The sequence below is a fragment of the Thrips palmi genome, unplaced genomic scaffold (genome assembly GCF_012932325.1).
Source record: "Thrips palmi isolate BJ-2018 unplaced genomic scaffold, TpBJ-2018v1 HiC_scaffold_2, whole genome shotgun sequence".
Taxonomy (NCBI): Eukaryota; Metazoa; Arthropoda; class Insecta; order Thysanoptera; family Thripidae; genus Thrips; species Thrips palmi.
Genome location: NW_023144629.1, coordinates 6,384,792 through 6,406,739, shown reverse-complemented (window position 1 = coordinate 6,406,739; position 21,948 = coordinate 6,384,792). Strand labels below are relative to the sequence as shown.

At 52.3% G+C, this 21,948-nt stretch overlaps 1 protein-coding gene across 1 annotated transcript in view; it reads left to right on the top strand.

The window, feature by feature from the left end:
- LOC117647439 (neural-cadherin-like) overlaps positions 1-21,554 on the top strand; it is a 46,103-nt gene extending 24,549 nt beyond the window's left edge. Inside the window, exons 4-20 of the mRNA XM_034389182.1 lie at positions 8,346-8,537; positions 8,629-8,875; positions 9,117-9,333; positions 9,427-9,703; positions 9,790-10,043; positions 10,130-10,345; positions 10,441-10,566; positions 10,641-10,787; positions 10,865-11,056; positions 12,862-12,969; positions 13,352-13,510; positions 13,607-13,666; positions 13,962-14,152; positions 16,128-16,317; positions 16,477-16,659; positions 17,590-17,821; positions 21,505-21,554. Coding sequence (XP_034245073.1) covers positions 8,346-8,537; positions 8,629-8,875; positions 9,117-9,333; positions 9,427-9,703; positions 9,790-10,043; positions 10,130-10,345; positions 10,441-10,566; positions 10,641-10,787; positions 10,865-11,056; positions 12,862-12,969; positions 13,352-13,510; positions 13,607-13,666; positions 13,962-14,152; positions 16,128-16,317; positions 16,477-16,659; positions 17,590-17,821; positions 21,505-21,554 — 3,041 coding nt within the window. The remainder of the gene's footprint in view (positions 1-8,345; positions 8,538-8,628; positions 8,876-9,116; positions 9,334-9,426; positions 9,704-9,789; positions 10,044-10,129; positions 10,346-10,440; positions 10,567-10,640; positions 10,788-10,864; positions 11,057-12,861; positions 12,970-13,351; positions 13,511-13,606; positions 13,667-13,961; positions 14,153-16,127; positions 16,318-16,476; positions 16,660-17,589; positions 17,822-21,504) is intronic.
- The last annotated feature ends 394 nt before the right edge of the window (positions 21,555-21,948 follow it).

Sequence of the window (21,948 nt, the reverse complement as noted above, 5' to 3'; positions counted from 1 at the left end):
ACAAACGAATTCGCGGATGCAGCGGGGCACATGGCCCTTTGAACCGTGAGAGAGTGTCGTCTGGAGTGGGAATTGAATCAACCTTTTTTTTTGGTTCTGGGTGTATGCAGGGTAAACGTTAAACTCATTTTCCTGTTAGTTTTTCCAGTTAGTTTTTCCTCGTTTGTCGTTAAACGACCTCTTTCTAAAGTTTATTTGCCGGCCAAATTGGACGCTCTCTCCTCCTGGACCGCCACATCCAAGCGGGCCGGCCTCAAAGGGAGGCTGCTGGGGGCGCTGGGGGGGGGGGGGGGGGGGGTTGATGTGGTCGCAGGGGATCAGGGTAGCCGTTTAAACGGAAGGCAGCACCTGTGCGCGCGCGGCAGCGCGGCAGGGTTTAGAGGGGGAGGGGGGAGGGGGTGTCGCAATAAAGGTCCACACGGTGGCCGACGGTCGCCCGTTGTCCGGCACGTCGCAGCGCGGTGCGGGGGTGCGTCCCCGCCCCGCCCCGCCACGCCACGCCACGCCACCCAAACCCGCGATGCAGGGGGCTTTGAGGACGGCCTGCCTTTGTAGGGGCACCGGCAGCGACGCGCCCCCGCCGCGGTACAGGCCGCTGGTCCAGGCTGTCCGGGCCGCTGGCGGGGTAGCGGAGCGGGCCCGAGGGCGGACCTAACCTCGTACCGCTCTGACGCTGAAAAACCGATCGCTGGAGCCGGCCACCCGGAAGGACAAAGAGCGACTCGTGTGTGTGTGTGTGTTTGTTTCTATGTGTGTGTGCGCGTGTGTGTTTTCGTTGTGTAGGCTGTGGCTTATAGTGCCATGACGAGGCGCTCATGTCTGTGGATTGCCTTCTTTTCGGCGCCACCCTCGTCGCCTCGTCGGCAGACGCGTCCCGCACCCCAGGCTGCCCCTAACCAGGGCGGCGCCGCGGCCGGGGTGTGGGGGTGGAGGGGGAGGGGGAGGGGGAGGGCGATGGTCGAGGAACGTGAGGAGGGTTAGGGTGGTGCTGTGCTGCGCTGGCTCGGGGTGGCCGCGGCGTGGTTGCCAAATTGCGGACTGATGCACTTTGTAATCACCATGACGGCAAACGACGCCGTCTGTGTTGGTTATGACGTCATCAGCGGCAGGGCGGCAAGGCGTGAAAGACACTTCCAAGGGATTTGGCGGGTGGTGGCGCGTGGGGCGCGCGGGCACGGCGAATCAGTCTGCTGCACCGCCTAGACGTGTTTGGCCGGCGGAAATTGGGGAAACCAGAGGGTTGTGGATAGGGGAGGGGGGCGGTGGCGTCCGGCCGGACGCCGGCGGCGGACGCACGGTGGGCGCGTGGAGCGGAGGCTGGGGGGGGGGGGGGAGGGGGGTCGGACACTCCGCCGGACGCCCCGCCGCCCCAATCGAAGCCGCCACCTCGGCCAGCCCTGCCTGCCCGGCCCTGCCCGGCACGGCACACTGGGCGCTGCCACGCTGCCACCAACGGCCAACGGGCGGAGCAATAACTTTCCTGATTACTCGCAATATCACATCACCCCCCCCCATGCTCGGCCGTGTGTGCGGGCCGGGCGGCGATGCGTCAGTGTGTGTGTGTGTGTGTGCGTGTGTGGGTGTGAGTGAGTGAGTGAGTGTGTGCGTGCGTGTTGTCCGAGTCTGACTAAAGGCCCGTCCGCTCCGATCAGGGCGGGCTGCACCTTGCGTCTTGCGATCCCCTCTGGACACAGTGGCCGCCCAAAGTCAGCAAAATCAGCAAATTTCCGAGATTCGACCACTTTTTGACCAACTTGGTCGGAAAATCGTTGCGGTCAAAGCCAAAATCGTTGTGTTCAACGTCTTCCCGATACAGGGCATGAAAGAGTGGGGTCTTAAGAATACTAGGACGTCGAGGGAGGCCTTTTACGGCGACTAGATTGGACACAGTGGCCGCCCAAAGTCAGCAAAATCAGCGAATTTCCGAGATTCGACCACTTTTTGACCAACTTGGTCGGAAAATCGTTGCGGTCAAAGCCAAAATCGTTGTGTTCAACGTCTTCCCGATACAGGGCATGAAAGAGTGGGGTCTTAAGAATACTAGGACGTCGAGGGAGGCCTTTTACGGCGACTAGATTGGACACAGTGGCCGCCCAAAGTCAGCAAAATCGGCAAATTTCCGAGATTCGACCACTTTTTGACCAACTTGGTCGGAAAATCGTTGCGGTCAAAGCCAAAATCGTTGTGGTCAACGTCTTCCCGATACAGGGCATGAAAGAGTGGGGTCTTAAGAATACTAGGACGTCGAGGGAGGCCTTTTACGGCGACTAGATTGGACACAGTGGCCGCCCAAAGTCAGCAAAATCGGCAAATTTCCGAGATTCGACCACTTTTTGACCAACTTGGTCGGAAAATCGTTGCGGTCAAAGCCAAAATCGTTGTGGTCAACGTCTTCCCGATACAGGGCATGAAAGAGTGGGGTCTTAAGAATACTAGGACGTCGAGGGAGGCCTTTTACGGCGACTAGATTGGACACAGTGGCCGCCCAAAGTCAGCAAAATCGGCAAATTTCCGAGATTCGACCACTTTTTGACCAACTTGGTCTGAAAATCGTTGCGGTCAAAGCCAAAATCGTTGTGGTCAACGTCTTCCCGATACAGGGCATGAAAGAGTGGGTTCTTAAGAATACTAGGACGTCGAGGGAGGCCTTTTACGGCGACTAGATTGGACACAGTGGCCGCCCAAAGTCAGCAAAATCGGCAAATTTCCGAGATTCGACCACTTTTTGACCAACTTGGTCGGAAAATCGTTGCGGTCAAAGCCAAAATCGTTGTGGTCAACGTCTTCCCGATACAGGGCATGAAAGAGTGGGGTCTTAAGAATACTAGGACGTCGAGGGAGGCCTTTTACGGCGACTAGATTGGACACAGTGGCCGCCCAAAGTCAGCAAAATCGGCAAATTTCCGAGATTCGACCACTTTTTGACCAACTTGGTCGGAAAATCGTTGCGGTCAAAGCCAAAATCGTTGTGGTCAACGTCTTCCCGATACAGGGCATGAAAGAGTGGGGTCTTAAGAATACTAGGACGTCGAGGGAGGCCTTTTACGGCGACTAGATTGGACACAGTGGCCGCCCAAAGTCAGCAAAATCGGCAAATTTCCGAGATTCGACCACTTTTTGACCAACTTGGTCGGAAAATCGTTGCGGTCAAAGCCAAAATCGTTGTGGTCAACGTCTTCCCGATACAGGGCATGAAAGAGTGGGGTCTTAAGAATACTAGGACGTCGAGGGAGGCCTTTTACGGCGACTAGATTGGACACAGTGGCCGCCCAAAGTCAGCAAAATCGGCAAATTTCCGAGATTCGACCACTTTTTGACCAACTTGGTCGGAAAATCGTTGCGGTCAAAGCCAAAATCGTTGTGGTCAACGTCTTCCCGATACAGGGCATGAAAGAGTGGGGTCTTAAGAATACTAGGACGTCGAGGGAGGCCTTTTACGGCGACTAGATTGGACACAGTGGCCGCCCAAAGTCAGCAAAATCGGCAAATTTCCGAGATTCGACCACTTTTTGACCAACTTTGGTCCCAAAATCGTTGCGGTCAGCGGGCACCGCTTGACGGCGCGACACGGCGAACCCGCCCCCTCCCCCTTCCAGTGCCGCGACCGCGACCGCCCTGCCCCGCGCAGCCTCGCCGTTCGCACGCGTGGAAAAGTCTGCGCTTTCGGGGAGAAAGAGAAAGAGAGGGAGGGGGGAGAGAGGCAAGGGCGTAAGGGGGTGACAGTCGTGCTGAGTCTGGTCCACTGCTTGGGGTGCCCGCCTCACCCCGCCCCGCCCCGCCAGGGTCGATGTGCGATCCACTGCTGGGGTGTGCCCGCCCCGCCCCGCCGCGCCCCGCCCCACTCCCCCCTATCGAACGGGCCGGCCGGCTCCGAGGGCTCCACCACGCCAAGGGCCCGGCCCCGCCCCGTCCCTTGGGTCCCTTGGTGCGTCTTTGCTCCTTCTTCCGCGACTTGTGCTCCTCGGAGCACGGCACAGTGTGGCGGGGCGGGGCGGGGCGGGGTGCCGCCATTAAAGCAGGATAGGCGCGCATCGCACGCAAACCGAATCTGCGTGTGAAAGGGGCGCACACTAACGTGTGTGCGCGCGCGCGCGTGTGTGTGTGTGTTGCCTTCCCCACCCTCGCGTCCTTTGAGGCACCCCGAGGTCGTGCTTTCATTGGCTTTCTAGTCGATTTGTGTCGAGTCGAGGTAAAAAAAATTGGGGATTTGTAGTTTCCGACATAGTCGATATTTTGAACAGATTTGATCAAACTAACTTTTTTGGGCACGTCTTGTCTTCTAGTTTTCTTTGCGGTGCAGTGCCATGCCGTCCCAACGCGAGAGCCGAGGGTGGCCGCTAAGGGTCCCGTAAAGGTGCTGGCGTCGACATGTAACGCGGGGACGGCCGGGCCACTGGTGGTCCCGCCGCGCCGCGCCGCGAAGTGAACGTTTGGGCGTTGAATTGATTGGCGTCGTTGGGCTGATTGGCCTACAGTGTGGGCCCCCTCCCCTCCCCCTTCAGTCCGCCGCCACCGGGTCGGCTTTGATGTCGTCGGACCGAGCTTGGCTTTCGGACCCCGCTGCCGGCGGTGCTGCCGGCGGGTGAGGCTTGAGGCGACCCAGGGCCCCACTCGCCGCCGGACAGCGGCGAACGTTTAAAAAGCCGGAGATTGAAAAAAAAAGAAAAAAGAAGAAATGTAGCAGTGCATGTTTTGGTTGCGGTTCAGGTGAAGGGGGGCAGGGATTGTGAGCCTCGACGATGTCCCTCTGGGGCCTCGCCGCGCTGTCCCGCGGTGTGCCCCTGGCAATGGAGACATAGGCAACCCAACCGACTCCGGTCTTGCCGGCCCTGCCTCACGGCGTGCTGTCTACCTCGTTCTTTTTCTCTTTCACCTCCTTCCTCTTTCACCACCTACCCCTTCCACCTCCTTCCTCTTTCACCACCTACCCCTTCCACCTCCTTCCTCTTTCACCACCTACCCCTTCCACCTCCTTCCTCTTTCACCACCTACCCCTTCCACCTCCTTCCTCTTTCACCACCTACCCCTTCCACCTCCTTCCTCTTTCACCACCTACCCCTTCCACCACCTTCCTCTTTCACCACCTACCCCTTCCACCTCCTTCCTCTTTCACCACCTACCCCTTCCACCTCCTTCCTCTTTCACCACCTACCCCTTTCACCTCCTTCCTCTTTCACCACCTACCCCTTTCACCTCCTTCCTCTTTCACCACCTACCCCTTCCACCACCTTCCTCTTTCACCACCTACCCCTTTCACCTCCTTCCTCTTTCACCACCTACCCCTTTCACCACCTTCCTCTTTCACCACCTTCCCCTTTCACCGCCTTCCTCTTTCACCGCCTCCCTCCGCCGCCACCAGCGCGCTCCGCTGCTTCGCTATTCCCCGCCGCCTGCACTGCTGCGCGGCACGTCTCGCACCTGTCAATACCCGCCTGGAATATTCCAGGACGCGTCTGGCACTCGGTGACGCGTTCGTTATGGACACAATGACGATGAGACAGGGGGAAGGGGGGGAGTTCCCCCCGCGAGGTCAGCGAACTGTTAACGAACGGAGGCTGGCTGCTGCTGCATGGGAAGCGGATTAGTTTGTTTAAGTAATAGGTTTCGCCTGGGAAAGGGGGTGGGGGCGGGGCCAGCCGGCTGAGGAGATTTTGTTTGGGGACGTGGGGAGTGGGGGCGCTCTGGGGGAGCCCGGCGGAAGCGTGCTGCGGCGAATCCGCACCGCCGTGCGCGTGCTTTTTACAGCCGTTTTCGTGGCCGGGCTTTCGCGGTCAATTTGCATTTCCGTGCCGAGGGAGACGCGGGCAAGAGAGAGAGAGAGGGAGAGAGGGACCCGACGTCGCAGCAAAGCGCGGCGTATTTTTAACGACCCAGCGGTAAAGATTTGCCCGGAATACGCTGAACAGAAACTTTCTTGTATGTGTGCTTTTTTATTGAGATAAATATATAAAATCCCTTCGAGGCAAATCCGGCCACTTGTCCTTGAATTATTGGAATGCACGCGGTTCGCCCGGCCGGATGGGGCGCGCGCGGTATTGTGCGAAGTCGCGACCGAAGGGGACCCCCACGGATGACTGTATATACAGTGCCGCAGCCCCTAGCGCGGCCCTGGCTTGCGGCCCTGGCTTGCGGCACTGTACTTATCATTCGCTGAGTTTGACCCGACCGCGCAGCCCTGGCATGGCGGGGGGAAGACGGTGACGGGGAGGGGGTGGCATAGGGCCGGAGCAGGGGGGGGGGCGGCAAGGGCTAGAGCCGGCTGCAGCTGAACGGGGAAAGGGGTCGGACGCTGGAAAAGTAGGTGAATTGCCTGTTCGAACCACGCGACGGCAAGGACGGGTTGAGGGGAGGGGCGAGGGGGGGGGGGCAGGGGGCGCACAAGCAGCGTGTAATGGGATTGGCTGCGGGGAGACGACGGGCTGCTCTCGTGGTCGCAGCGCGAAATTTTCGTTTTTCTTTCTTTTTTTTTAGTTCTGGTCGGACAACGGGAAGGGTCTCTAAAGTGTTGAAACGTCTCTCCGCCCGCTTGGCGTCCGCCCCCGTTTGTCCTCTGTGCGCGTCTTTCTGTCTCACCGCGTCCCGGAATTCATCAGCGCTGTGTGCGCGGGGCGCGCGCCGCGGAGGCTGGGGCCGATCGGCGGGGCGGGGCGGGGCGGGGCGGGGCGGGGCGGGGTGGGGCGGGGCGGTAGCCATCCCGGCGTTATGCCGCGCGGGACATTTTGCATTGCAGATGCGGGCCGGCGTCGCAGCGGGGGTGGCAAATGGAGGGGGGGGGAAGGTTTCGGGGTGGGGGTGCTGACCGCGCGACTAGGGATGTAAAAATACCGGTAAGATTCAAAGTTACTTAAATAACGGTAAAATAAGGTATCTTACCGTAATATACGGTATAATTGGGTAAAGTTAATTTTTATCGTTTTGATCCACTTTGCTGCAATAACGCTCCCAAACTAAGGCGGCCAATCGCACTCCGTAACAAAGGTGTTCTAAAGGAAGGCCCAAAGACCACCCACACGTTGGGGGAGAACGATTACGAGCCTTAGATTAGACGCAATCGCTCCGACTCCCTCGCACTCGTGGGGCGTGCCGCACGGGTGCGAGAGAGACAGAGCGACGAGCAGTCAGCCGGGCCGTTGGGGCCGCTAGGGCCACTTGGGCTGCGGGTGGAGGCCTGGAGGGAGGCACGGGGCTACTCATCCATTTTCATTCTGATTCCCCTGTCCAGTTTCCCTGCCGCTTCCTGCTCTGCTCCCCATTGTCCGTGCATCCCGCTATTCATCAGTCCGGGGTTCAAGTACCGCCGCCACCGAGATGCCCCCTCAGCCTTTTTTTCCCCCGAGGCCTGCCACGGCGCCCTGTCTCTCTCGCACCCCCTCGAGGCGCCCCACGAGCGCGAGCGAGAGAGACCGCACGCCCGGAATAAGCCTGCCGCTCCGTCCGCTCGCTCTCCGAACTCTCTGCCTGCAGACTCATTCCTCTCTCGCACCCATACGGGACGCCCCGTGAGTGCGAGCGAGACAGAGCGAGCCCGGCTCGAGGAGCGGCGAGGAGCGCCCGGCGGTCTGGCGATGCCTGCCCGTTGGCCGGGATGCCCGGCGGGTTGCCTGCCTCCAGGCTGAATGGCCAGTAGCCGTAAGCAGCCGTCGCTCTGTCTCGCTCGCACTCACGAGGCGTCCCGGAGGAGGGGGAGGAGTGCGGGAGGGAAGAGAGGAAGGGGGTGAACTCGAGGACGCGATGCCATCCCTGTGTGTGTTAGCGTGTGTGAGCTGCAAAGGTCTGAGGAGTGAGTGCGCGCGCTGTGTGGAGCTGCCCGTTTGTGTCTGTGCGGCCGGGGGCAGGGATGCTCGTGTGTTTGTGTGTGGGGTAGGGGGCGGGGGCGTAAGTGCGGAATCCATTTTTCAAACGCGAATGCAGTCTGGCGCTAAAAGGGTCCAGGCGAGACTGACGGCTGACGGCCGGCCTGACGGACGCCAGGATGGCAGTGCTGCGCGCTGCGCGTCTGGCGTCCTGGAAATTATTAAATTGGCCCACCGGAATGTCACTACCGGGCTGCGCCTTCTCCATTCTTGTTTTTTCTGCCTTTTTTTTTTTTTTTTTTTTTTTTGCATTTGCGCCGAAATGGGTTTTTCAGCGCCGTGTGGCGGGGCGTGGCGCTGGTTGAACGACACCGCGTCACCAGCAGACTGACTCCGAGGGTCGCTTTCGTGGCGCTGTCTCTGTCGCACTCGTGGGGCGTCCCGTGTAGGTGCGAGAGAGACGGAGCGACTCGAACGACTGCAGGGGCGTGGCCGCGTGGCCCCAGCCAATCGGATAGAAATGAGGCTGAAATGTTGTTGTTGTTGTTGCAGACACGGACAGCCAGCGGGTCATCATCCACGTCAAGGACGTGAACGACGAGCCGCCCTACTTCATCAACCGGCCGCTGCCCATGCAGGCCGTGGTGCAGCTCAACGCGCCGCCCAACACGCCCGTCTTCACGCTGCAGGCGCGCGACCCGGACACGGACCACAACATCCACTACTTCATCGTCAGGGACAGGAGTGAGTATGGGTTGCGTGGGCGGTGACTAGGGTGACCAGGGTGCTGTCCAAGGTGGTGACTAGGGTGACCGTCTGCGCTTCCTGTTTGCAGCCGGCGGTCGCTTCGAGGTGGACGAGCGGTCCGGCGTGGTGCGGACCCGCGGCACCGACCTCTTCCAGCTGGACATGGAGTACGTGCTGTACGTGCGCGCCGAGGACCAGAACGGCCGCATCGACGGACACAAGTACCAGTCCACCCCGGAGGAGCGGCTGTCCATCGTGGGCGGCAAGCGCGCCCCGCAGTTCTACATGCCGTCCTACGAGGCCGAGATCCCCGAGAACCAGAAGAAGGACTCCGAGTAAGTTCGGGGGGACGGTGCTACCCTTTTAGGAAATGAGTTGAAATTTGTGAAAGAATTTCAAAATTTGGGAAATAAAGTGGTACTTACTCAGGAAATAAGTTTGAATAATTTTTCTAAAAAAATTGATCTTGCTACACTTGTTGGTCAGTTTTCCGTATGTGTTAAAATTAAATGATGTTTTTTTTGTTTTTTTTAAATTTTTATCAGTGCCTTGGCTAATTTGGAAACCTTTTTGCAGCATTATTTCAGTGAAGGCCAAGTCGTTTGCTGACCGCGATATCCGCTACACTCTGAAGGCCCAGGGGCAAGGCGCTGGCACATTCAACATTGGAGCTTCCAATGGAATCGTAAAGCTGGCTAAGGAACTCGACTTCGAAGATCTGCGTCAGCCTCATGTGTATTCCTTGATCGTCACTGCCACGGAGGACTCTGGAGGCTTTTCTACCACCGTTGGGGTATGTTATAAGTTCGGATTTGTGTATTTCATGTGATGTAGGAGCGCCTAAATGTTTTAATGGGAGAAATTAATTTTTATTTTATACTTTCAGCTCACTATTCGAGTTACTGACGTCAATGACAATGCTCCTAAATTTGAGCTGCCGGATTACCAAGCGCACAGTGTGGATGAAGACATTCCCCTTGGAACCTCCATCCTGAAAGTAAAAGCTACTGATGCTGATTCGGGGCACAATGCCGAACTTGACTATGAAGTCTCTGATGACCACTTTAGCATCGATGCAGCTGGAGTTGTGAGCAACAACAAGCAGCTGGATGCGGACAATAACAATGCTTATTATGAATTTACTGTCACTGCCAAAGACAAAGGTACGTTACAAACGCTTTGAAGTTTTGTTTTCGGTTCCAAATTAAATTATTGTGAGCCTAACATGATTTTTATGCACTGATTATAGGAGAGCCGTCTAAGACTGGAACCGCCACTGTCCGTGTTTACACCAAAAACAAGAACGATGAAGAACCCAAATTCTCACAGCAGGTGTACACACCGAATGTTGATGAGAATGCTGGCCCTAATACTCTCGTCACTACTGTAGTGGCATCTGACAAAGACGGTGATAATGTTCGATTTGGTTTTGTTGGAGGCGGTACCACATCTGGTCAATTCGTCATTGAGGAAATTACTGGTGTCATCCGTCTTCAAGGCCAAGTATGTAGTCTATTTTTCTTTACAATGCAATTTGTTTTTTTAGTTTCGTTTACAGCTGGCCAACTTAATATTTGTGATATTTACAGAGTATTAGCTTAGAGCGTGACAAATACGAGCTCAATGTAACTGCAATGGACGATGGCTCATGTTGTGTTGATGGGGACCAAACTAAACACACATCGACTGCTGTTGTTGTCGTGTTTATTACTGATGTCAATGACAATAAACCCGTATTCAAAGACTGTGGTACTTACTATCCAAAGGTTGAGGAAGGTGCACCCAACAGCACACCTGTCATCAAGGTAAGAATTACAGTTATTTATTTTATTTTTATAGGTACAGTATTTCAAAACAATTAGTGTACAATCAATGTGCAACTCAAAATTTTCTTTTTAAGGTACATGCCACTGATGATGACAAGGGAGTAAATGGCCAAGTGAAATATTCCATTGTACAACAACCCAATCAGAAAGGAACCAAGTTTATGGTCAATGAGGAGACGGGTGAAGTTCTGACAAACAAAGTAAGCGACTTTGTCTATTGATGAGTCCCACTGTAATTAACCCCCTACCTCTAATGTTAATGTGTGTGTTGCAGGTGTTTGATCGTGAAGGAGATGATGGCAAATTTGTATCTGTGACAGTAAAGGCTACTGATCAGGGTGATCCATCTTTGGAAGGAGTTTGCTCCTTTACTGTTGAAATTTCTGATGTCAATGACAACCCACCCCTATTTGACCGACAGGTTTGTAGTGAAGAAAATTAATCAATCTTCTTTGTGTTGAGAATTCAATTTCAATGATTTTATCATATATTTTGCAGAAATATGTTGAGAATGTAAAACAAGATGCAAGCATTGGAACTAATATACTCCGTGTATCAGCTTCTGACGAAGATGCTGACAACAATGGAGCTATCATTTACACACTTAGTGCGCCTGTAATGCAGTCAGATATTGAGTATTTTGAAATTCAACCAGAATCTGGTTGGATTGTATTGAAGAAGCCTCTGGACGTAAGTTATCCTCCTTCATTTTCCTGACTTGATTTAATATAACTGCAGTACTATGTCTTACACTTGATCTGTCATCCCTTGCAAATGAGTACACATCATATGTCAGTCACTCTCTTAATTAATGTCTTTCACTTATATCACATTTTGAGGTGTTTAAAAAAATAATTGTCATATCTCATTCTGAAACAAACACAGACACTTTATACTGGATAAGAATTACTCCCCTTTCCTTTCTATTATGTTGCTCTCCTGAGCTGTTTATAGCCTCTATAAAATAATTTAAAGAGTCAAGTAGCCACATCCATCTCTGCTTACAATTGTACAGCAAATCAAAACACTCATTATGTGCCAATACTTGATTTATTGGTTTTTATAGTGACATTGTCCTTTTGTGTGATTTCCACCTCTTATTATTTCAATGCATGCCTATTCAAATCAAATGATGTGATAAATTCTCTTTTCATCTTTAAGTAAGGGAAGTTTGAACTTGTTTTATCTTGATTAATCTTCATGACAATCCTGTATGCATGAGAAAAATATTCATATGGAGACTTTATCACAGAAATCCCAAATGATACACATGCTGTAATTCCTTAGGTATACTTAAAGCTGTTCTTTTGTTTCTCAAGCTTCTTCATCTATTGAAAACTTGTTGCACATTTCTTTGGTTTGCAAGTCATCTTATTTATCTTTTGACTTCAAGCTTTCTCAGAAGCACATTCCTATCAAATGAGATTTGTGTTGCATTTTCAGCAACACTTTTGATTTTAGATACTTTGTGTAGCTAATTTCTTTGAGACACCACACTCTCCATTTATGAATAATCAAGAATTTTAAACCTTTCCAATTGAACTTTTTCTCTTTTTGTTTTGGACCTTTTTTTCTCTTGATTTTTAGTCCCAAATGAAAATTTTTTAGTTTTATCCCACTACTTTGTGCAATTTAGATTGTAAGTAGTTTTGATCAATGATTTCCTATTTTGAAGTTGATTTTCCTTTGAAATGGTTTTGGTTTGGATTGTCTCATGTATTTTTCAACAGCTGTCTGGCGGTGCCCGATCCTGCAGGTGTATTTTTCTTGTTTTTCATGTTTTACCTTTTTATAGCCAATTCATAAATATTTCTGACTTGGCTCACTGCAAGTTTTTCATTATTTTCATGGTTGCTCTTTTTTATATGCCGGTTACATTTCATTTGTTTTCCACTTTGGAGATGGTCTGAATCATAAGTACACTCCTATCGCCAGTGTTTTATTTTTATATGGCTCTGAGGAGGAATTTTGGTTTCCTAAGCTGAATGATTTGTGACATTTTTATCTCTGTGGATGGGGCAATGCACATATTCGACTGCTGTAGATGCAATCCTTGGTTTTACGGATGCATCCAAAGCTTTGTCAGACAGCCTTTTTTGCTGTCCAATAACAATGGATTCTTTCGTGTTTCTCTCATCGTAAAGGTTGCACACCTCTGCATGAGTATATCTGCTTCACTCAATATGGTTTCAAAATGTGTTAATTTGTTACTGCACCATTTCTGTTCCGTGGATTGAACCACTTCAAGGGATGTTTTTCAGTAAGTAGGTAAATTCGGATGCACTGTTAATTGTGGAAAGTCCTGTACTGTTTGTATGCAACGTTTTGGCTATGGACAACAAGATGCACCTCCTGGCTTGCAAGCACTATCACTTCGCTACTGTTTCTCTTTGTGTCTCGGGACTGTGAAACCGGATACAATTGAAATGCAATTCACTGTTTGCAATTTATTGCTTGAGACACTTATTGTGAAAGTGTTATTTTGCTCACAATAGAAAGCTTTAGAGGCCCTCTTACCTTCACCTCCCCATTTCATTCCTTTTGAGAAAGCTTTTAATATGCTAGAGTCCAATAGGAACTCACTGTGCTCACACCAACTCCTTGTTGGTTTGCATTGTTGTCTCCTAATCAGTGACTGTGAAGATCTCTCTAATTCCTCACCACCACACTGCAGACACCACACAAACTCCTTGCTCCTTGTTTTTCTTTTCTGTCTCCTCTATTTTTATTTTTTCCTTTATCTTTTGTTTGGTAACCATTTCGTTTCCTTCATTCCTTCTCTTCATTTTATTTCATGCATTTCTTCTGTTACTTACTTACATTATTTTATGTTATGTTTCTACTTATATTTATTTTTTCATCTTATCTTAAATATTTTTTTAAAATTTGTTATGTTTATTTTGTTTTATTGAATTTTTTTTTGTCTGGTTTATTCTTCATGGAGATCTCATGGCACTATTGTTATTTATTCGTTACCAATTATAGAGAGAAAGGTACCGTCTGCGTGTGCGAGCGTCAGACAAGGGAATCCCCCCATCGTTCGCGGATGTGGACGTTGAGCTAGACGTCGTAGACAGGAACAATAAGCCCCCCATTTGGGAGGAGGGTGTGTACGGCCCCATTCGCATCAAAGAAAATGTCACAGTTGGTACAATAGTGACAGCAGTACGAGCCAGGTTTGTACATCGTTCTGGTGTGATTCTCTAGAATTAACAAACTGATTTGTGGTGCTTTCCCCAGCACTCCAACCTTATTGTAGCACAAAACTGCCAAGTCGTTCCTCAGTTAATGCAAACCAATGTAGTTAAGATATCCTGTAGTGATACATTGTAAAATATTTGAAGTTACTGCGACACGTGAACAAGTGTCCTTTCTGCCAGACTTGACAATATGTTGTTGCTCCTTGTAAGGTTTGAGTACTGTTTGAAATGCTACATGTTGTGGTGTACCATTTGCTCCTAGCAGGTTTTTGGCGCAGCGTTTTCGGAGTAGGTCCTCAGCCCCAACCCAGCGCTCCATAACCAGATTTTTTGACTAACATAACTAACTGCGTGATTTTTTCTTGTTTTTTGTCCATTTAACTTTTTCTTAATAGAAAGAGACTTACAAGTTGGAGGCCACTGCTACCGACAAAGGTTACCCACCTTTGACTCGAACTGTGGAGGTCCAGATAGAAGTGGTGGATCGTGCGAACAACCCACCAATTTGGGATCATGTTCAGTATGGTCCTGTCTTCATAAAAGAGAACACAGCGGTTGGGGCTAAAGTTATTTCGGTTAAAGCCAGGTCTGTTGTCAGATTTCTGTGGAATGCTCCTTGCACGACACTGTGGGCGAGATGTTTGGGTTATATTTTTGCACGCTCACTCACCCACACTGTCATAATGCACGTGGCGCATTCTTTGGTGTGGCTATCAGTATCCATGTTCGGATCTTTGTTTTCATTTTATGTGTTCTTTGTGTGCCAAGCAGAGACTTAGGGTAGAAGCATTAGTGTATCCCGTTAAAAATGTGCTCCTGTTTGAAGAATCAATCCACCTGTTCCCTACCATCTGCTCTTAGAATTACTGCTGAGTTTTCCAAAGAATTCTCTTATTAGAAGAGCTTGCTTTCTTCCTTGCTTTACTTCCCAGGAATCTTAACTTGGAGTGGGAGTGCACCAAAGATTTCCTTGGAACGGTGATTTAAGTGCAATGGGGATGTGTATTTTTCAAACAGAGCAATTCTTACTTCTGGATGTTGTCACTTTTTAAGACATAAAAAAATTTGTTGATTCATACAGTAAATGGTTTTGATTTATATTTTTCTCTTAGTTGGACACTCTTCCAACTTAACACACCTACAGCATTTTTAAGGTTTAAGGTTTAAAGGCTTGCCTTTGGCATAGAAATTGACAACATCCATCAAGTAACCCCTAGCAAATAGAAGAAATTGAACTCCTTTTTGATGCTCTCTAAATATTCAGTTATGTCTCGTAGATGATAATGGCAACAGTGGTATGAAATGGTTAGCTCATAATAGAAATAAATAACTAATTGAAATAGTTACAAAACTAATGTCAAATTTAGCCTAACTATAGATAGTACAAATGAAATGTGTGCAATATTAACAAAGTAGGTGGTTTAGGAGGTACTGTATCAATCAACAAACAATTTGATATCATGGTTCTATTGTAATGTACTTTTAGCTACTCAAAGCACTACAGTTTACTAATGGTGCAGGTATTTTCAACATTTTTCAAATCAGATTTAAAAACAATTTTTAATATGCCTCTGAAAAAAAATATTTTTCCTTTTTTAAAGACCTTCAGTCTTTTGCCTGTTTTGATCTTATTTGACCCTATCAATTTGTGGGGCAAATCAACTAGTACAAATTTTCAATTGGCTTTTTAGAACCAATGTTTTCGGTGTTCAGAGAGGAGTTTGTTGTTTTAAACATACTGTGTGCCCAGCTTTTGGATTGGTGACATTTTTACTGCTTTTGAATAAGCTTTGTGAGAATGTGATTTGGCACCAAATTCTTGAGCCATTTCACAGCTTTACAGCATCCACGTCATTGAGAGACCTTTTTGTGTTTTCCTCAACGTCATTAAAAATATCTCAATTTTTTTTTCTATTGAAGGAGAAAAGAGTTTACACCTTTCCAGATCCCTAATCTTTTGTGGATGCTGTAGAGTTCCTTTTTTATGCGTGCTGCCAAGCGCATTGTTTTATTTTTTATGCTGCATGAATGCATTCGAGAGTCAACATTCTGCTCTCTTTTTACTGCATACTGATTAGATTTTCTGAATCTATTTATTTTTACGATTAAATTTTTATTTTGATCTCTCTCTTTCTAAGATGGAGTACATTTGAAGTAGTTAGAAATGCTTAGTGAAGCATCATGTTTTTCAATGATGGAAACAGCATTTATAGAATTAGTAGATTTTGCAGTGCTATAGTCATTTTTCATGCTCTAGCAATTTTTCTTTTAAGTTGAGAATGTTTTTGTAGGATGATATTTTTGTTCAACTTTTTTCTGTAACCTTTTTTTTAAACAAAGGAAGTTTCAGAGGCATTGCATTTGTGCAATATCTCTTTTTTAAAAATGCAAACATTTTATTGCATTTTTTTGGGGTTGTAAATTTTGGAATATTTTAGAGGCTATTAAATGGGGAAATCAGAATAACTCGTGGGTTCTTTTGGATATCAGCCAAAGTTTATTTTGCCGTTCTGTCTCTATGAGTTATGAAGATTAATCTGACATAAGTTATTTGACTGTAGCTCGGGCATCGAAGGCAACCCCACCGTCTACTACCGACTGATGCCTGGCTCCACGGCACAAACCAACAAGTTCCACACCTTCTACCTGCAACAACGCGCGGACAACGGGAACACGTGGGCCGACATAAAAGTGAATCACCCGCTGGACTACGAGAGCATAAAGGAGTACAACTTGACTATACGTGTGGAGGTGAGTACCACATTTGCGCTCAATCTCACTCCATCCACTTCACCCAGAAAACCGCTGGTAGCCCCAACTATGTGTTATCATCCCTGTGGTCACATTCACCATTGTATCGTTGAAACTTGAAACTCTTTGTGACTCACGTTTTATTGTGCTTGCTTGCAGAACAACGGTGCCCAGCAGCTGGCCTCGGAGGCCACGGTGCACATCCAGCTGGAGGACGTGAACGACGAGATCCCCTTGTTCACGGAGCGCGAGCAGGAGCTGGTGCTGGAGGGGGAGCCCATCGGCACCAGGGTCACGCAGATCAACGCCATCGACAAAGACGGCACCTACCCCAACAACCAGGTGCGTTCGGGGTCCCCCACGTCACTGAGACCCTTCTGAACCTCGAGGAGCGGCAACAGTTGCCCACTGTGTCCCTGGTTCAGAACGGTCCCAGGCAACGGATCCCGGCGCATCCGGCTTTTCGGGTGGACTAAATTCAGCTTTGCATAATGTCGCTTTGTCGTGCCTTTCTCGCACCTGTGCGAGACGCTCACTCTCGATGAGTGCGAGAGAGACACTCGTAGAAAAAATAGTAGGCTAGTTGACGCAGACTGACACTGAAAAATTAAGTCAGTACTCAGTGCGCACTTCGAAGGAGCACAAGTACACACCTTGAGCATTAGTTTCGAAGTGTGCACTGAGTACAAACTTGAGTTTTCAGTGCAGCTAAAATTGCGACAGGGAAGACTTTGAGTTGGGGCATCTGAAAATCGACTGGTGTAGGCAATAATTGGTAGCACTATAATCAAGGGTCAGCTGATAAAGTGGAACCAACCCAGAGCTCTCCAGCTGACCCTTGACTAGACTCGTGCTACCAAGGCTTTGACTGATGAAGTTATCGATCAGCCCAAATTCAAACTCTCCATTGGCACTGTTTTAGCTTCTTGTCTGCTAACTCTTGTCAGCATCAGCTAATGTTTAGTGGAGGCCCAGCTACAGGCCTCTGACGCTTAGCCAATGCTCAGCTAGTAATTGTACTTAACTGAATCAGCTACCCGGCCAGAATTAGGTGTTCGAAAGGACATCGGTTCGACGTAGAATCAATGGAGTTTTCATTGATTCTACATCGAATTGACGTCGTTTCGAACACCTAAATTCTGGCCGGGTAATGCTCAGCCGCCAATTGTTATCATCTTCATCAACTCATTGTCATCCGCATCAAATGGTGGTTGCCTGCTGCAGCGCTTATTCGCCTTGCGTCCGCTAACCCATTTTTTTTTTTTTTCGCAGTGCCGCAGCTGCAGTGCTCACTGTCCTTGTGTGTTCCCGCAGGTGTACTACTACGTGGTGGACTCTCCGCGCAACCTCGGCAAGGACTTCTTCGAGATCAACATGCAGACCGGGGAGGTGTTCACGCGCATCGTGTTCGATCGCGAGAAGCAGGGCGCGTACGCCCTGGAGGTGGAGGCGAGGGACGGCTCACCGTCGGCGCGGCCCAACTCGCACGGACAGCCCAACTCAGGTGAGTGCTGCCTCCTTTCCACCCCACTGCCACCGTCCATTCTGTCCCTTGACGCGGCCGTGTCTCTTGACACTGCTCGACTCGAGCACGCAAGATGTTTGCACTGAATTTTTTCCATCTTTCCCTCCTCCTCCCCCCTTCCTTGCCCGGGCCGTGTGGGGCCGCGGGGCCGCGGGGCCGAAGGTGCGCTGATTGGACGTTCTGGTGAGGGCGGGGCGGGGCGGCAAGCGCGCTCGGCCCGCCCCGCCGTCTTTTAATTAATGCACACCTCTTCGTTTCCGGGCCGCCTCACCGACAGAGTTTTCATGCCACGTAGGGTGCTCGGGCCTTTGAAGACTCCCCGGGGGCCGTTACTTAGAACCACACACACACTCTCCAAAGCTGCTCTCTCTCACTCACACGTTCACACAGACACCTACACACACCCTCGCTTCCTTCCCCCCTCCCCGCTCTCTCACTCACACCGAGGTCCTCGTGGCCGTCCTGCACATACCGCCGCTGGCGACGCCGTGTAACGCAGTAACGTGTAACGCTGCGACGGGACGGGACGGGCATTCCAGTCGGTCGGCAAGTTTTCGGCAGTAACGGAGCGCCGCACGACCCACGTATGACAGGCGGGGCGGGGCGGCGAGGCGAGGCGAGGCATTTCGCTGTTTGTCCAAAGTTTGAAGAGCGGCACGCCGGCGCGGCGAGGCATTTCGTTGCGCCCTCCTCCGCGTCGGCAAGTCGGCAGCCATTCCCGCGGCCTCGGGCTTTGTCTCTGGTTTCCGAGTGACGACGTCGCCCTCACCATTTTATTGGCCGGGCGGGGCGGGGCGGGGCGGGGCGTGGCCGTAAAGCACCCGAGAGCGGGCCGTGGAGCGGAGTGCGCCGGGTGCCCCAGCCAAGACGCTGCAGTGGTGCACCACGCGGGTTTGCCTATCCGCGGCTGGACCCCACACTCACAGAACGGAATGGACCGAGTTTCTTCGAACCGCCTCGACCAAAAGTGTTTTCACAGAGTGTGAGAAAGTCCAGATTTGCTTCGAGGAACGTGAATATTGAGGGGTTCAGCTCGGGCTCTGAACGCGCGAGCTCCGTCTCGGCCGAGAGGCACGCCGCGCCGCTGCGCCGCGTAAACGATGCCGATGATACAGAGAGACGGCACCCGGTGGCGTTCCCGAGATTGTCTCTCCGGCCGTTCATGAGAGAAAGGATGGAAAAAGCTGGGGGAGGGGGGCGTCGTTGGAGTTCGAAGGGCAACAGACTCACTAACCCCCCACCCTGCTGCCGCTGCCTTTGAGATTCCGTTATCATTTTTATTATTACGAAGACTCCATAATCTTGTTGTGTGTGCGGTCTCGGTGCCTCCTCTGCCCTGCTCGCCTCCCCCTCCCCCTCCCCCTTCGAGTCCAGCACTCACTGTTTCCTATCTCGGTACCCATAAATACGCCCCCTCCTCTTCTGCATGGACCTGCCCGGCCAACTTACGCTGAACGTCCGCCAAGGTTTGGCCGGGGAGACTCTGCGGGCCGAACGGCGCTGCTCCGTCTCTCTCGCACTCGCGGGGCGTGGCGTAGGGTGCGAGAGAGACGGAGCGACGGCAGGGACCCTCGGAATGATCGAGCTGCCGTCCGCGGGGAGGACGGAGAACTCGCCCCGCCTCGCCGCGGCGGGTATTTGAACCCGGGGCGGACGCGGAGCGATGGCCCTGCCCTGCCCTGCCCTGCCCGGCCCTGCCCGGTGTCTGCGGTCTGGGTTGGGCGACACGCCGGATCGGACAGACCCCCCCCCTGCCCCCTTCGCCTCTTTTTCTGCCCCCCCCCCTCCTCGTTTCTCCTGAGTGACACTCGGGCGGGCCGGTCGTCTTGTCGCGAGATCACACACTAGTTGGCACCGGCCTAAGGGCCGCTGTGTGTGTGCGTGGGGGGGGGGGGGTGTCTTTCCTGTTATGCGGACGACGCGAAGGGTGCAAAATAAAGCCTTTGCAGGATGGGATCAAAAGACGGGAAAAAAGAAGAAAAAAGGGGGAGGACGAAGGTGAGGGTTCGATTCCGGGATCTATCTTTCGTTCCTCCGTGGCCCTTTTTTCTTTTTTCTCTTTTCTTTATTTCCGCGCCGCTCGGTCTGGTCGTCCGCTCGGCGCTCCAGACTCGGTGCGGTGCTCGCGGCGCTCGCCGGCCTCGCCGCTCGCACCCCGAGCAGCACGAGGAGGAGGTGGTGGTGGCGGCAATGCTGACTCCCGACCGGAAGCCAATTGAGAACACTCGGTTTACTCACGATGGAGGGGGAAGGGGAGGGGGGTGCGCAGAAGGTCTCGAAGGCACTGCATTGTGTGGGGCGAGCACGCGGGTTTATTTACCAACGGCAGCACGCACGCTGGCGGGCGTCGCTCTGTCTCTCTCGCGCCCCTGCGGGACGCGCCGTGGGTGCGAGAGAGACAGACGGAGGGAGCGCGCGCGCAGCACGACTGACCGCTGCGGCCCGCGGCACGGCGAGTCCTTTGAGGAGCGACCTCGCCCCGGGTAGTACCGAACCCGAGATCGGCCATCTCGCAACAAACAACAACAAGACGGACACGTCCGGCAGTCCTCTTCGCCGCCCTGTCCCTCTCGCACCCATGCGGGGCGCCCCGTGAGTGCGAGAGGGACAGAGCGACTGGCTGCAGCTCGGTGCCCGTCGGGCTGGGGCTGGGCGGAGCGCCCGGCACGCAGGCCCGCCCGTCGCGCGGCGGTGCGTGGCGGGCTGGCCTATGCTTCGGTTCGCAGGCGCCCTGGCGGCGCTGCCGGGCCGCCGGCGAGGTCGTTGCCTCTGCGTTGACGCGCCTCGTCAGCCTGCAGCAGACTCATTCCGAGAGTCGCTCTGTCTCTCTCGCACTCGCGGGGCGTCTCGTGTAGGTGCGAGAGAGACAGCGCGACGACTCTCGGAATCAGTCTGCCGGTTCGCAAAGTTCGCCGCCGCACATGACGTCATCATGACGTGGACATAAAAACGAACCGCTCCGGAAAAAAGAGAGGAACCCCCCCCCCAAAAAAAAAGGCGCTGCGAGGCAGTTTAGCCGGAGCGGCAACAAATGGCTGCGCGGGCCTCGCCGCTTTTGACCGCTGAACCGGAGCAGAGCAAACGTGGAGCCGTCACCGAGCCGCGGGGGAAGGGGGGGGGGGGGCGGTGAGGGGAGGGTTTTAGCAACTCGGCCAAACTCCCATTAAAACTATAAACTCCGCCATGTCTGTTCGTTTCCATCGCCTGTTTCCCGCTCGGTAATCCAAGCTAGCCGAACCAGCCGAAGCCAGCCGAGCCAAGCCTCCGCGAGGCCCCATCCGCCTCATCCCCCCCTCTCCTTGCTCCCTCCATGTACTCCGTCCCGCTACCAATGGTCTCCGCTCCGCCTGGCTCGAATGGACCGTGAACCAAAACGGCATACTGTTGCACCCGATTCCCCCCCCCTCCCCCCCCCCGGGTGATGCGGGTCCTCACAGGTCACCAGGCTCGCCCACTTTTGGTTGGTTGATGCGCCTTTCCGTTGCATTGGCTCCCCTTTTCGTCTGCTTTGCTATTCGTGTCTCTTTCTTCCCCCTCTCTCCATATCTATCCGTCTCCCATCTTTCTTTCCCTATTCGTCCCCCTCGTCCTATAACACCCCCCTCCCGTTTTGCGCTCACGCTTTAGTCTAATCGGATTGGTTTTCTGTTTTCTGTTCACAGGTGAGTCAGCTCGCGCGCGTTCGCTGTGGACTGTGGACGCTTTCGACTGATCGGTTCCGGCCTCCATCGGGGAATGCACTTGCGTGAGTCGACCTGGTTTGACCGCCCCACTGTTCGCCGTTTTTATATTTAGAATGTAGAATGGAGGGCGACCATTGCGAAACTCGTCGTCGACGTTCCGAGAAACGCGCGGAGAAAAAACAAAAGGTCCGCGAGAAGAAATTATCGGAGATGTTTGTCCGCGTGTGTTTGTGGAGAGGGGAGCCCCGACGGAAAATGTTCCGTAAATTCCGCCAGCCAATATCGCCAACGCAACTCGAGACGTGAGCGTCGAATATGATGTGCTGGCGCGTCGGCTGCCCTCGGGGCCCTAAGACCCCACAGGGGGCGAGAGAGAGAGAGAGAGAGAGAGAGAGAGAGAGAGAGAGAGACAAAGCCATGTTC